Source organism: Ranitomeya imitator, chromosome 2 (assembly GCF_032444005.1).
Source record: "Ranitomeya imitator isolate aRanImi1 chromosome 2, aRanImi1.pri, whole genome shotgun sequence".
NCBI classification, from domain to species: domain Eukaryota; kingdom Metazoa; phylum Chordata; class Amphibia; order Anura; family Dendrobatidae; genus Ranitomeya; species Ranitomeya imitator.
This window is the reverse complement of record NC_091283.1, coordinates 522,238,292-522,252,752: the sequence shown is the minus strand read 5'-3', so window position 1 is coordinate 522,252,752 and position 14,461 is coordinate 522,238,292. Positions and strand designations below refer to the sequence as shown.

The 14,461-nt window shown below is 41.0% G+C and overlaps 1 protein-coding gene across 1 annotated transcript in view; it reads left to right on the top strand.

The window, feature by feature from the left end:
• Positions 1-343: 343 nt before the first annotated feature.
• The window catches only part of ZNF385C (zinc finger protein 385C), a 285,730-nt gene continuing 271,612 nt past the window's right edge, over positions 344-14,461 (top strand). Inside the window, exon 1 of the mRNA XM_069751794.1 lies at positions 344-593. Coding sequence (XP_069607895.1) covers positions 344-593 — 250 coding nt within the window. The remainder of the gene's footprint in view (positions 594-14,461) is intronic.

Below are 14,461 nucleotides of genomic sequence, written 5' to 3'. Positions count from 1 at the left end.
ATCTCAGAATAACAGAAATATATTAATCATTTTGATTCGAAGGAAATCTAAGTTCAGTGGAAATACAATAGGTATCTTGCCTCTGGTATGTGGATAGTTGTGTTTTACATTACCATCTTTTTACATCCACAATTAAGAATATAGTGAAACCCTCATACATTTACATCCTGCTGTGTTTTACAAATTAATCCTAAATATCCAGCAGTGTTATTGTAGACTAACCCTTGGACTACTCACTTCAGGAGCCATATTCTAGCACTATTGGTCAACAGATGTATGTCATCATTGGTGGGCACATTTGATTAAAGTATGGCTTTTCTCCTCTATTTTTTTCTATGCAGTCATGAAGCGCCCTGTGAGTCCTGCTTACTCCACAGACTCCTTGCTGTCCATTCCCTTATGTGCGGATGGCCAGCCGAACGGCCTAACAATGGACCTGCAATCCAAGCAGAAGAGACTACCATCCTATACTCTGTGTGATGTCTGCAACATCCAGCTCAACTCTGCTGCCCAAGCCCAAATACATTATAATGGCAAATCTCATCAAAAAAGGCTAAAACAGATGAACAAGGGCAAGAACCCAACCATCTATGGTAAGTGTGCCACAGGTGGCATCATGTTTCCTCATGAGCTATGACCAAACTAATGCTATTGCTTTTCATTGTAGTCTCATGGTCTATTTGAGGCTAGTTCTGTCGCATTTAGAGTCTATAGCCATAATAATATGTATAGTAACATAGTAACATAGTTAGTAAGGCCGAAAAAAGACATTTGTCCATCCAGTTCAGCCTATATTCCATCATAATAAATCCCCAGATCTACGTCCTTCTACAGAACCTAATAATTGTATGATACAATATTGTTCTGCTCCAGGAAGATATCCAGGCCTCTCTTGAACCCCTCGACTGAGTTCGCCATCACCACCTCCTCAGGCAAGCAATTCCAGATTCTCACTGCCCTAACAGTAAAGAATCCTCTTCTATGTTGGTGGAAAAACCTTCTCTCCTCCAGACGCAAAGAATGCCCCCTTGTGCCCGTCACCTTCCTTGGTATAAACAGATCCTCAGCGAGATATTTGTATTGTCCCCTTATATACTTATACATGGTTATTAGATCGCCCATCAGTCGTCTTTTTTCTAGACTAAATAATCCTAATTTCGCTAATCTATCTGGGTATTGTAGTTCTCCCATCCCCTTTATTAATTTTGTTGCCCTCCTTTGTACTCTCTCTAGTTCCATTATATCCTTCCTGAGCACCGGTGCCCAAAACTGGACACAGTACTCCATGTGCGGTCTAACTATATGTATATCATATGAACCAAAAACCTGGGGTTCAGCTTCTGGAACCTACACTGATCAAATGTAATCCATCAGCTCACCCACATCCTGTAAAAAAAAACCTGCAAAAAGGATCCTTCAAATTTGACGTTTGTTGTAAATCCATTCAAATCCGACGGGTTTCAGACAACATCTTTACTCATTGCATTGCTTTTATTGTGTTATTTGGAAACCAATGTGCCATAAAAGTACACCATGCTACCGAAATACGATTATATTTTTTTTAACTTTGTGTCATTGTGCATATTTTTGATGAATATGTTTCTTAGAATCAATATAAATTGCCCGGAGGTGTCGACTTCAGAACTTGCTGAGTTTAGTTTTACAACACTAGCTTCATTAACCCTATGACATGTACAGTATATATAGAGGGGGAGAAAATCCATTCCACTGTAGGTGTGTGAGATGAAGTCAGCCCTTTCCCAAATCTGCAGAGACGTACTGTTTAGTGAATGAGGCACTTGGGAAAAAAGTCCTCTCTAGGCAGCGAGTTCCCATATGGCAGCTTACACAGACAGTTACCCCACTTCTTCTGTGCAGCCGAGCATGAGAGCAGTTCATTTCTCTGGATGAGGAATTATGTAAATGTAATTATGCTAATTTGTCCTCTGCTCTGCCTGTGGGTTGTGCAGGAACCAAATGAGCTTTTATTCTAAATATTTATTAATATCTCTAATTTGTTAGCATTACGATTGAAAACCAAAAATGGGATCTTTGTCTTTCAGAAGAAGGATGTTTTGAGCGTACTGATAATTTTTTACTACTTTTTGCAATATTTTAATACAATCTATAGTGCCACATTGTAAATGTACCAGTAGATTTCTTGGAGTGTGAAAGAAAGAAAAGAAAATCATGAGTAGGACTAAGGGATTGCAGTCAGACCCTGCCATGTTTGGGAATTGAACTCACACACTTCCCTGTGAAGCCATAGCATTTATTACTATACAGGTCCTTCTCAAAAAATTAGCATATAGTGTTAAATTTCATTATTTACCATAATGTAATGATTACAATTAAACTTTCATATATTATAGATTCATTATCCACCAACTGAAATTTGTCAGGTCTTTTATTGTTTTAATACTGATGATTTTGGCATACAACTCCTGATAACCCAAAAAACCTGTCTCAATAAATTAGCATATCAAGAAAAGGTTCTCTAAACGACCTATTACCCTAATCTTCTGAATCAACTAATTAACTCTAAACACATGCAAAAGATACCTGAGGCTTTTATAAACTCCCTGCCTGGTTCATTACTCAAAACCCCCATCATGGGTAAGACTAGCGACCTGACAGATGTCAAGAAGGCCATCATTGACACCCTCAAGCAAGAGGGTAAGACCCAGAAAGAAATTTCTCAACAAATAGGCTGTTCCCAGAGTGCTGTATCAAGGCACCTCAATGGTAAGTCTGTTGGAAGGAAACAATGTGGCAGAAAACGCTGTACAACGAGAAGAGGAGACCGGACCCTGAGGAAGATTGTGGAGAAGGACCGATTCCAGACCTTGGGGAACCTGAGGAAGCAGTGGACTGAGTCTGGTGTGGAAACATCCAGAGCCACCGTGCACAGGCGTGTGCAGGAAATGGGCTACAGGTGCCGCATTCCCCAGGTAAAGCCACTTTTGAACCATAAACAGCGGCAGAGGCGCCTGACCTGGGCTACAGAGAAGCAGCACTGGACTGTTGCTAAGTGGTCCCAAGTACTTTTTTCTGATGAAAGCAAATTTTGCATGTCATTCGGAAATCAAGGTGCCAGAGTCTGGAGGAAGACTGGGGAGAAGGAAATGCCAAAATGCCTGAAGTCCAGTGTCAAGTACCCACAGTCAGTGATGGTGTGGGGTGCCATGTCAGCTGCTGGTGTTGGTCCACTGTGTTTCATCAAGGGCAGGGTCAATGCAGCTAACTATCAGGAGATTTTGGAGCACTTCATGCTTCCATCGGCTGAAATGCTTTATGGAGATGAAGATTTCATTTTTCAGCACGACCTGGCACCTGCTCACAGTGCCAAAACCACTGGTAAATGGTTTACTGACCATGGTATTACTGTGCTCAATTGGCCTGCCAACTCTCCTGACCTGAACCCCATAGAGAATCTGTGGGATATTGTGAAGAGAAAGTTGAGAGACACAAGACCCAACACTCTGGATGAGCTTAAGGCCGCTATTGAAGCATCCTGGGCCTCCATAACATCTCAGCAGTGTCACAGGCTGATTGCCTCCATGCCACGCCGCATTGAAGCAGTCATTTCTGCCAAAGGATTCCCGACCAAGTATTGAGTGCATAACTGAACATTATTATTTGTTGGTTTTTTTGTTTGTTATTAAAAAACACTTTTATTTGATTGGATGGGTGAAATATGCTAATTTATTGAGACAGGTTTTTTGGGTTATCAGGAGTTGTATGCCAAAATCATCAGTATTAAAACAATAAAAGACCTGACAAATTTCAGTTGGTGGATAATGAATCTATAATATATGAAAGTTTAATTGTAATCATTACATTATGGTAAATAATGAAATTTAACACTATATGCTAATTTTTTGAGAAGGACCTGTATAACCTACAAACCAAGTATTTTTGGGCTCATTCAGAAATCCATTTTTCACATATGTGTTCCTTCCGTGTTTTTCACAGATAGAACATGTACCCATTATAGTCTAGGGGCATGTTCACATGTCTGTATTTTTTTTCTTATCAATTGTCCAGAAAAAAACGTAGACAGGTCTGGGTTTATGGGCTCATGCAGACAAGTGTATAGACTGGACATGTGCAGTCTGATTTTTACACACTGACCCATGTTATTTAATAGTGCTGCTCTGAAGTACAATTTTTCTCTCGGTCCAACTGTACGTGAGGAAAAAAAATCGCCGCATGCACATTCAAAGACTAAGAACTGTTGTTTGAAATACGTCTGCCCACATTACATTCCCATATGGAGGTTGTGACTTTTTAAGATATTTAATTTTTTATGAAAGATATTTTTGTAATAAAGAATTTTAAAAAAATTTTAACGGACCTTTCTTAGCTGGATTATACCTTCATGATTTATTTGTTCCTGCTACACTGCAGCTTCCGTGCTTGGATACTGGGACCAATAGATGGGTGAGCTGACTTTTTTGTATATTTTTTCTACATGAATAGAGCACCAAAAACACAGTCAGTACATCAATTCAGGTAATTAGGAAAACACGGCACTTCTGGATCTCTGATGGTGCACAAGTAGGATAACCAAATCTGCTGCGATGTAGAAATACTTGGCACCCTTATAGGTGTATTCAAGAACTTATTTTTTGAGTGAAGAAATTCCAGAAAATTAAGAGACGTTTTGGTCAATACCTGACGCTCCTCAGTCATCTGGATAGAGGAGATCTGTGTGGCAGCGCGCTGTGTGAGGGTCTGCAGTGTCCACTGATAAAATAGGAAGCGCTTCCTGTCTTAGCAGTGGACACTGCAGACCCTCACAAAGTGTGCTGCCACACAGATCTCCTCTATTCAGATGACTGATGAAGGTCAAGTATTGACCGAAATGTCTCTTAATTTTCTGGAATTTCTTCGCTCAGTTCATCAATTCAGTGCCAGAAATACTGTCAGTCCATGAATGGAGCACCAGAAACAATGTAAGTACATGAATGCAGCATGAGTCAGCACCAGTACATAAAAACAGCATCCGAACACGAATGCAGTGTCAGAGCCACCATCAGTGCATGAATGCATCACCAGAACCACCGTGAGTACATGAATGCAGTGCCAGAACACCGTCAGTACATGAGTGCAACACCAGACATACGAACAGCACGAGTGTAGCACCAGAAATACCATCAGTACATGAATGCAGCACCAGAAATACCATCAGTACATCAATGCAGTGAACAAAATCAGTACATGTATACAGCACCAAGCTTAGTACAGCGATCAATTGTAATATCAGGTCAGCTCCATATACATTTGTATTGCATGAACCTACAATGTCCTTAACAATGGTAAGGAGATGCTGGGCATTGTTGTTACCAGCCATCATCAGACTGCAGACCATGCACAAACCATAGCACTGATGTCCCATGAGTATAAACATTGGCATCCAGGTACCTTATATGTGACATCTTCTCTGATTGGAGTCACTCCATCCCCTTTTGTCTCCATGTAGCATTGATGCCATGATGAGAATTTATGCCCAAAGCTCATCTCTATCTCTCCAGACTTCCCTTTTCTCCGTCTTCAGCAGCAATTCCTGACACAATGCCCTTAAAAATAAAAGCATAATTATACTGTCCCATAAATAAAAATATTTCCTATGTTCTGCCCTTGAATAATTGCCCCTCACTGTGCTTCCTGCACAAAATACCTCGCCACTGCCCTTCTCCAAAATAGCTCGCCCACACACTGCCCCTTTCCAAAATACCCCACCACACTGCCCTTCTCCAAAATATCACCCCATGCTATCCCTCTGTATAATATTCCCCCACACTACCCCTCTCCAAAATACCCCCCAACACTGCTCTTCTCCAACATATCCCCCACACACTTCCCCTTGTATAATATGCCCCAAACTGCCCCTCTCTAAATACCCCCTGATATTGCCCTTCTCCAAAACATAATCCCACACTGCCCCTCTGTATAATATCCCCCACATATCACACACAGCCCCTTTCCATATCTCTCTCAAACTGCCCTTTTCCAAGTTCCCCCTAACCTCAATGCCCCTTGCTATACCAGATTCCCTTTCACAGTCCCCCCTAGTTGCCCCTTAATGTCCCCCATAATGTCCTAAATTGCTCAATAATGTCCCAAATTGCCACAATATATGCCCTTGTAGTAACACAACCCTCCACTCCCTTGGCCCTCTCATCTAAAATAACATGACATTTAATTTTCAGCTCCACCATGGAATACTTACCAGTGCCCGACGTCTTCTCTGCCTGTGCGGCGCCGGCAGCACTGTGATGATGTTGGCAGCCTGCTGACCTCATCACGTCGCTGCTCGTCGGAGCAGGGGCTGATGGACGCTCCTCTGCCTCTGTCCCGGCACCACAGTGTTCAAATGTATTTGTGTCTGAAAGATGCAAATACATTTGAATATGGGAAGAAGGAGCAGGCACATCCCAAACAGCTCCTTGGGCCGCACAACATCCTTTGCGCAGGCATATTTATTTTGAACTTTATGCAAAGACCTCTTAGTATCTACATTTAACAATTGAAGAAAAAGGAATTAACAGCAGAACCACTGAAAATATGAAAACTTTGCTGCTTCTATATTAGAAAACCATGTGTATATCATGACAACTTTTGGCATAGAGAACTGTGTTAAACATTTTTTACAGATGCATGAATGTAAGATTTTTCAGAATTGAGAGTGGAGCATCCAGTCAGATTGGACACTAATTAGGGAGGCGTCATGGATGGATGTTACATTTAAATTCTACACTGAATGGCATGAATTACAAGCATAATTTATCTTTTATTTATTGAATTTCACGTTGCTTTTCTACACTTTTTTTTTCCACTTTTTATATGTATCCATATTTGTGTAACTAATTCTGTATCTATTTTGTATATATTATATTTTGTTATTTAAGGGGTTAATCTGTGTGTTCAGTGTGTTAGACTATGACTTAGGGCACTGTGTACACCAAAAACGCATGAGTCTCTATCCAATAGTGCTTACATTTTTATACCCTTTATAATGCATAATAAAGAAGAAGCAAAGCTTTTCTATGTTCTGTGGTTGTGCCGTCATTTGCTTTGTCTCCAATTGTTAAATGTTGCTGGTCTGTAATGGATCTGGCACCCACGATTACAATGGAATTGTTTTATATGGACTGTTTTTGGTGACCTATTAGCTTTCTCAATACTTCTCTTTTACTATCCAATCTCTCACTGGCTTAGTGCTATTGAAGGGTGTAAGGATTGACACTCAGCAGTTGACACATTAGTTGTCACAGGTAAAGTCTCTGTAAATCAACACTGGCTTCTCTTCAGCTTCACTACTACAGAGAAGTGTTCACCTCCCAGACAGCTCATATTTGCTGGTCACTCACCAGCTCCAACACAGAGACAGCTCAGCTTCTACAGCTGACTGACTAACAGTGAACACAGGGTCTGGCTCTAGACATAGCTAGCCAGGTGCACATAGTCAGGACACCCAGTGCTAGGTTTTAACCCTGTCCTAATGGTCTTTTCTACAAGAGTTAATGCCAGCGTTACTGTGGCCGCCTAGGCACTGAAGAGATCAATGGCACCATTGACAGGGTTGTAGTACTGTATATTGAAGAAGTTAATGCCAGAATCCCTTGTGGGTTGTCTAGTCCATTAAACTGGTGAACTAACTGGTCAATGCCAAAAGCCCTTGTGACCAGAGCAGTATAGGAATTAATGTAGGCATCCACGGTGGCTTTGGACAGAGGATTAGTATTCTCTTGAATAGGAGCTGAGCTGTAGTTTTCCGTAGCGATCACCACATAATGAACGAAGTAGTGCTGTTCAGCTTCATTTACTGTTAAAATCTGGATCAATGAGGGTGATGGGAGTTTGACCCCCACCCATCTAATATTGATGACCTATCCTGAAGATATCATCAATATCATGAGCGCAGACAACGCTTTAACATTCGGTCCTATGGAGTTTCCTATTGATTTGTTTGTAGGATATTCAACATCAGGTTGGGAAATGATGGAAACCATTTCTAGAAGCAAAACATACAGTATGTTGATTATTTGGCAGGGCACTCTTTTGTATATTGGTTTAGCCTTTTGCTGATTCTATACTGATTCTCCAATCCACTGATGAACAATATTCCAAAAAAATGGGGACTACAGATTTAAAGTGCTTGGTACCATTAACTTATTAAATCTTTGAAGTAGATTTACTAGACCGGCAGCTGGGGAGTTAGCCTGAGATTAGATAAGACATTCTTTAACTAAAGGGAACGCCATCATTGATTGCACTGTGTTCGCCCTGACGGCCCTCATTATGAAAAGTACAAAGGCTTGAAAGAATATAATTGCTTTTTTAACATTATATTTTCTTCTCTCGAGTAGATGCATATACCATCCATTTTACTTTACTGAAGCATGGGAATGGGTTATTACCAGTTTTTCTATTAATATAACCAAATTGTTTTCCATCAGACAATATAATTATTATTCATTATTTATTAATATAGCGCCATTTATTCCATGGAGCTTTACATGTGAGGAGGGTATACATAGTAAAAAACAGGTACAATAATCTTAATCAATACAAGTAACGACTGGTACAGGAGGAGAGAGGACCCTGCCCGCGAGGGCTCACAATCTACAAGGGATGGGTGAGGATACAGTAGGTGAGGGCAGAGCTGGTCGTGTAGTGGTTTGGTGGATCAGTGGTTACTGCAGGCTGTAGGCTTGTCAGAAGAGGTAGGTCTTCAGGTTCCTTTTGAAGGTTTCCACAGGCGAGAGTCTGATATGTTGGGGTAGAGAGTTCCAGAGGAGGGGGGATGCGCGGGAGAAATATTGTGTGCGATTGTGAGAAGAAGAGATAAGAGGGAGTCGAGAAGGAGATCTTGTGAGGATCGGAGGTTGTGTGCTGGTAGGTACCAGGAGACAAGGTCCCAGATGTATGGAGGAGATAGGTTGTGGATGGCTTTGTGCGTCATGGTTAGGGTTTTGAACTGGAGTCTCTGGGTAATGGGGAGCCAGTGAAGGGATTGACAGAGGGGAGAGGCCGGGGAATAGCTGGGGGACAGGTGGATTAGTCGGGCAGCAGAGTTTAAGATAGATTGTAGGGGCGTGAGAGTGTTAGAGGGGAGGCCACACAGCAGGAGGTTGCAGTAGTCAAGACGGGAGATGATGAGGGCATGCACTAAAGTTTTTGCAGATTCTAGGTTGAGGAATGTACGGATCCAGGAGATGTTTTTGAGTTGAAGTCGTCAGGAAGTGAAAAGGGCCTGGATATGTGGTTTTGAAGGAGAGATCAGCGTCAAGGATTACACTGAGGCAGCGAGCTTATGGGACTGGGGAGATTGGGGTATAATGTGATGTTGTAAAGATGAAGCATACTATTGAACTTGCTGTAGATGTACAGAACTGAACCTTGGAGTTAGATATCCTAAAGAATGCATCTACAAAAATTACATTCATATGTTAGGAGTTCGCTGTAATAAATCTATCCTGCAAATATTCAAGTCGTTGACATCACCTCTACTGTATAATGGGAAAGAAGGGAAACGACAATTAGCCAGAACGCATACTGTGTACAGTGAGATATGCATCCAAAGGTGAACCTAGGGTATGGACATAGAGCATCTTTGAATCACCTGGACTAGGATTTTTCTGGAGTAAAAAAATACTGGGGTTAGTTGTAAGTGAATTCTAAAATATTACACAGCTAAATAGTTTGGTAGAAAAAAAAAGGGCATGAAGTTCAGTTGTGGGATTGGAGAAGATATATAGGCAATGGACATGGGTACCTCCATAATACATGATCCAGTCTGAACTAAATTAGCAGATCCCAAGTGTTGATCAACATTAAGAGCAAGCATTTTATGCATTCATATATGTCTCTGTTATCTTTTACGAAAAAGCCTTTTTTTTTAAATCAATGTTTCCTGCTATGATTACCTCCTGGCAGTGCCCTTTTGAGGAAGCATTACATGAAACTGCATTTTACCATATTTAAATGCACTAAATAGAGTAGCATTTTAAGGCATGTTTTCACACTTTTGGTGTATTTATTTTCCTGTGGTTTATCCTAGGCTTTACAATAGGAAATATGATATAAAGTCATATCTCTGATACCCAGTCTTGTCATGGAAGGACAGTTCATTAGTACTACACCTTAGAAATCACAGATTACACCTGACGTAATGGCTTGTGGAAAGGCTAAATCTTACTGTGTATTAGGATAGAAGAACAACAACTGATCTGGAAAGATAAAGATCTTATTTCAATGTCTGTCATAAGTGAAAGGTTTATAGAACCTGAAGACTCACCTCTTCCGACAAGCCTGCAGTGATCCTCAACCTACTGAACCGCCGCACGACCAGCTCTACCCTCTCCTAGTGTATCCTCACCCTTCCCCTGCAGACTGTGAGCCCTCGCGGGCAGGGCCCTCCCTCCTTATGTAACCAGGGTGCCTTGTTTTTGCTCATGTTTAATGTATTTGTCCATATCTGCCCCCTTTTTCACATGTAAAGCGCCATGGAATAAATGGCACTATAAAAATGTATAATAATAATAGTAACTCTAACTTAATGCATAGGTGGCTGAATGCCCAGCTGTGACTTTTATATTGTGTGTAATCTGATATGCATAGTACTTTGAAGGGACATGGTAATCCTATAGATGACTGGAGTTGAGTTTATAAAGAAACAGTCGTAAGAATAGCTGGGAACAAAAAAAAATTAAGCTAGGCTTACAATTTGCCTTCCTGTTGCTCACGATGAACTTTCTTCATTTATCAAAGTCCTGCCAGCTTACAAGAGAAAAATTGTGTTCACATCTGGTCATCAAGAAGACCCGATTCCAACAAGTAGGCCCCTGTGACCCACACTCCTAAGTGTTAGTATCTCTGAACTGATATGTTTTTAATGCCAAAGGAATACAAGTTGGAGAAGTTTGCACCGAATTGCTGGATCAGGTAGATAAATTCTTTTGAACACAGTAAGAATAACTAAGAATAACTAAGTAAGAATAACTAGGGTACTTGGGTCCATGCCTCATTCATAGGTATAATTGCTGACAAGTTGTTTACAGAGAAACTAGAATAACCAAAACAGGCCTAACATCTAATTTCTCCACCTCCATTTCTCTACTCTTTTTTTACTCTTCTATAACTGATAATGGCAGTACATTGACCAATTCAATCTCCTTAAAGCAAGTCAAAATTGACTGGTGGCAGTGGGCCATTTAGGTTAGTTTCTACTCCAGACATGGGTGAAACAACAATGTGTTGGCTAAAACTGCACACAACCTTGCAGTGAATGTGCTTGTGTTGAAATCTAGCAGATTTGGATTCTCGGTGACTACAATGTTGCGGTTGTGTTACGACCACATTCACTATCATTAGTGAATAAGCAGTGCAACATTACAATCTTATTGTCATGTGGCCATGGTCACTATGTAGACCTAGCCATATTTAAATGGGATACTAGATCTCTTTCAAAACCAAAACATGTAACTCTATGATGTTGGCGTAATGGTTACCAGATGATTTTAGTTCTTTGTCTCTCTATGTGGCTGCTGATTAGTACTGCATTTTTTTCCAATTTTGGAAACATTTGTCATCCTATTGAAGATTTTAGTAGCTGTATAAAACCACACAAGGCAGCTTTATACATTGTGCTTAACTTTGCAATATTGTATACTATGCTGTATTTTAGAACATTTATATGTGGTCAAGAGCAGTACCAGATAGAGCTAGCATCTTTTGTTGACTCCTTTTGGTATTTTAGTAATGAGATAAACCCAGGGCTATTCCGCTGTCAATCTCCTAAGGCCAAATCCTGGCAGCTCTCACCACAGGGCACAGCTGGCCTTCGAGACAGAACTTGTAGGCTTCATTTGCCTGGCATGGTCGAGTGACTTTATGAGGCTGACGTTCATAGACAGGGTTATAGATAGATTCTTTACCCAAGGAAATGCAATGGAGGGGAGGACAAGCAAAGACCATGACGACTAGAGAATCAGCATGTACTAGATAATATACTACAAACAAATATAGTGCTCCCTCCATTCAGACATGTATGTGGGTATTAGTGTCTTGGATCTAAACACAACATAATCAGACCTTGGGATGCCATATTTATTATGGGTTTTCCAGCTTTTATTCAGCAGGCTGTGTAGATCTAGATATATCCAGGTTGTGGTCATTATCCTCATCCATGTGTTGTATCTGAGGAGAAGACACATGAAGCCACTTTGCTTATACTAATGTATTAACTCTTCTTTCTCCAAAGCACAGTAGGATAATTTGTATGAAAGTAATATGTATTTATCCCTCAATAACAAACATAATTTTCCCTTGTGTCAAGTCATTTTTGGATCAAAACAATGAGCATAAATATATATGGGAAAAAAGTAGTAATAGAGACCGTGCATAAGGGAGTAAAATAGAACAAGAAAAAATATGCAATACCACGGCACTAAATGGTATATAATGGAACTGAAAGGTCCCTAAATTACTGTGGACCAATACAATCAACAAACAGCAATACTACATAGGCCCGGGCAAAAAACACTAAAACCAAAATAAATACATACAGTGGGGCAAAAAAGTATTTAGTCAGTCAGCAATAGTGCAAGTTCCACCACTTAAAAAGATGACAGGCGTCTGTAATTTACATCATAGGTAGACCTCAACTATGGGAGACAAACTGAGAAAAAAAAATCCAGAAAATCACATTGTCTGTTTTGTTAACATTTTATTTGCATATTATGGTGGAAAATAAGTATTTGGTCAGAAACAAACAATCAAGATTTCTGGCTCTCACAGACCTGTAACTTCTTCTTTAAGAGTCTCCTCTTTCCTCCACTCATTACCTGTAGTAATGGCACCTGTTTAAACTTGTTATCAGTATAAAAAGACACCTGTGCACACCCTCAAACAGTCTGACTCCAAACTCCACTATGGTGAAGACCAAAGAGCTGTCAAAGGACACCAGAAACAAAATTGTAGCCCTGCACCAGGCTGGGAAGACTGAATCTGCAATAGCCAACCAGCTTGGAGTGAAGAAATCAACAGTGGGAGCAATAATTAGAAAATGGAAGACATACAAGACCACTGATAATCTCCCTCGATCTGGGGCTCCACGCAAAATCCCACCCCGTGGGGTCAGAATGATCACAAGAACGGTGAGCAAAAATCCCAGAACCACGCGGGGGGACCTAGTGAATGAACTGCAGAGAGCTGGGACCAATGTAACAAGGCCTACCATAAGTAACACACTACGCCACCATGGACTCAGATCCTGCAGTGCCAGACGTGTTCCACTGCTTAAGCCAGTACATGTCCGGGCCCGTCTGAAGTTTGCTAGAGAGCATTTGGATGATCCAGAGGAGTTTTGGGAGAATGTCCTATGGTCCGATGAAACCAAACTGGAACTGTTTGGTAGAAACACAACTTGTCGTGTTTGGAGGAAAAAGAATACTGAGTTGCATCCATCAAACACCATACCTACTGTAAAGCATGGTGGTGGAAACATCATGCTTTGGGGCTGTTTCTCTGCAAAGGGGCCAGGACGACTGATCCGGGTACATGAAAGAATGAATGGGGCCATGTATCGTGAGATTTTGAGTGCAAACCTCCTTCCATCAGCAAGGGCATTGAAGATGAAACGTGGCTGGGTCTTTCAACATGACAATGATCCAAAGCACACCGCCAGGGCAACGAAGGAGTGGCTTCGTAAGAAGCATTTCAAGGTCCTGGAGTGGCCTAGCCAGTCTCCAGATCTCAACCCTATAGAAAACCTTTGGAGGGAGTTGAAAGTCCGTGTTTCCAAGCGAAAAGCCAAAAACATCACTGCTCTAGAGGAGATCTGCATGGAGGAATGGGCCAACATACCAACAACAGTGTGTGGCAACCTTGTGAAGACTTACAGAAAACGTTTGACCTCTGTCATTGCCAACAAAGGATATATTACAAAGCATTGAGATGAAATTTTGTTTCTGACCAAATACTTATTTTCCACCATAATATGCAAATAAAATGTTAAAAAAACAGACAATGTGATTTTCTGGATTTTTTTTTCTCAGTTTGTCTCCCATAGTTGAGGTCTACCTATGATGTAAATTACAGACGCCTCTCATCTTTTTAAGTGGTGGAACTTGCACTATTGCTGACTGACTAAATACTTTTTTGCCCCACTGTATATAGTACCCCAAAGAGATGGGCTGTGTCCCTCGGCATATATGGTGATCGTACTTGTAACTTATGGGTAACTGCGTAAAGGAACTGTGCCGAGCAATGCAGCTGTATAATAGGCTGGAATAAGGGGGCCCACTCATGCTGTCATAGATACAGCTGGAAGAGCAGAGCAGGAGATAACATGCTCTCTCCGCCCACAAAGTCACTGCTGGCTGCGTTCTCTTAACCCCTATGTGCCAGCTCTGACACAAGCATCTTCTCACTCAGTCAGTGCAGCCAGGCA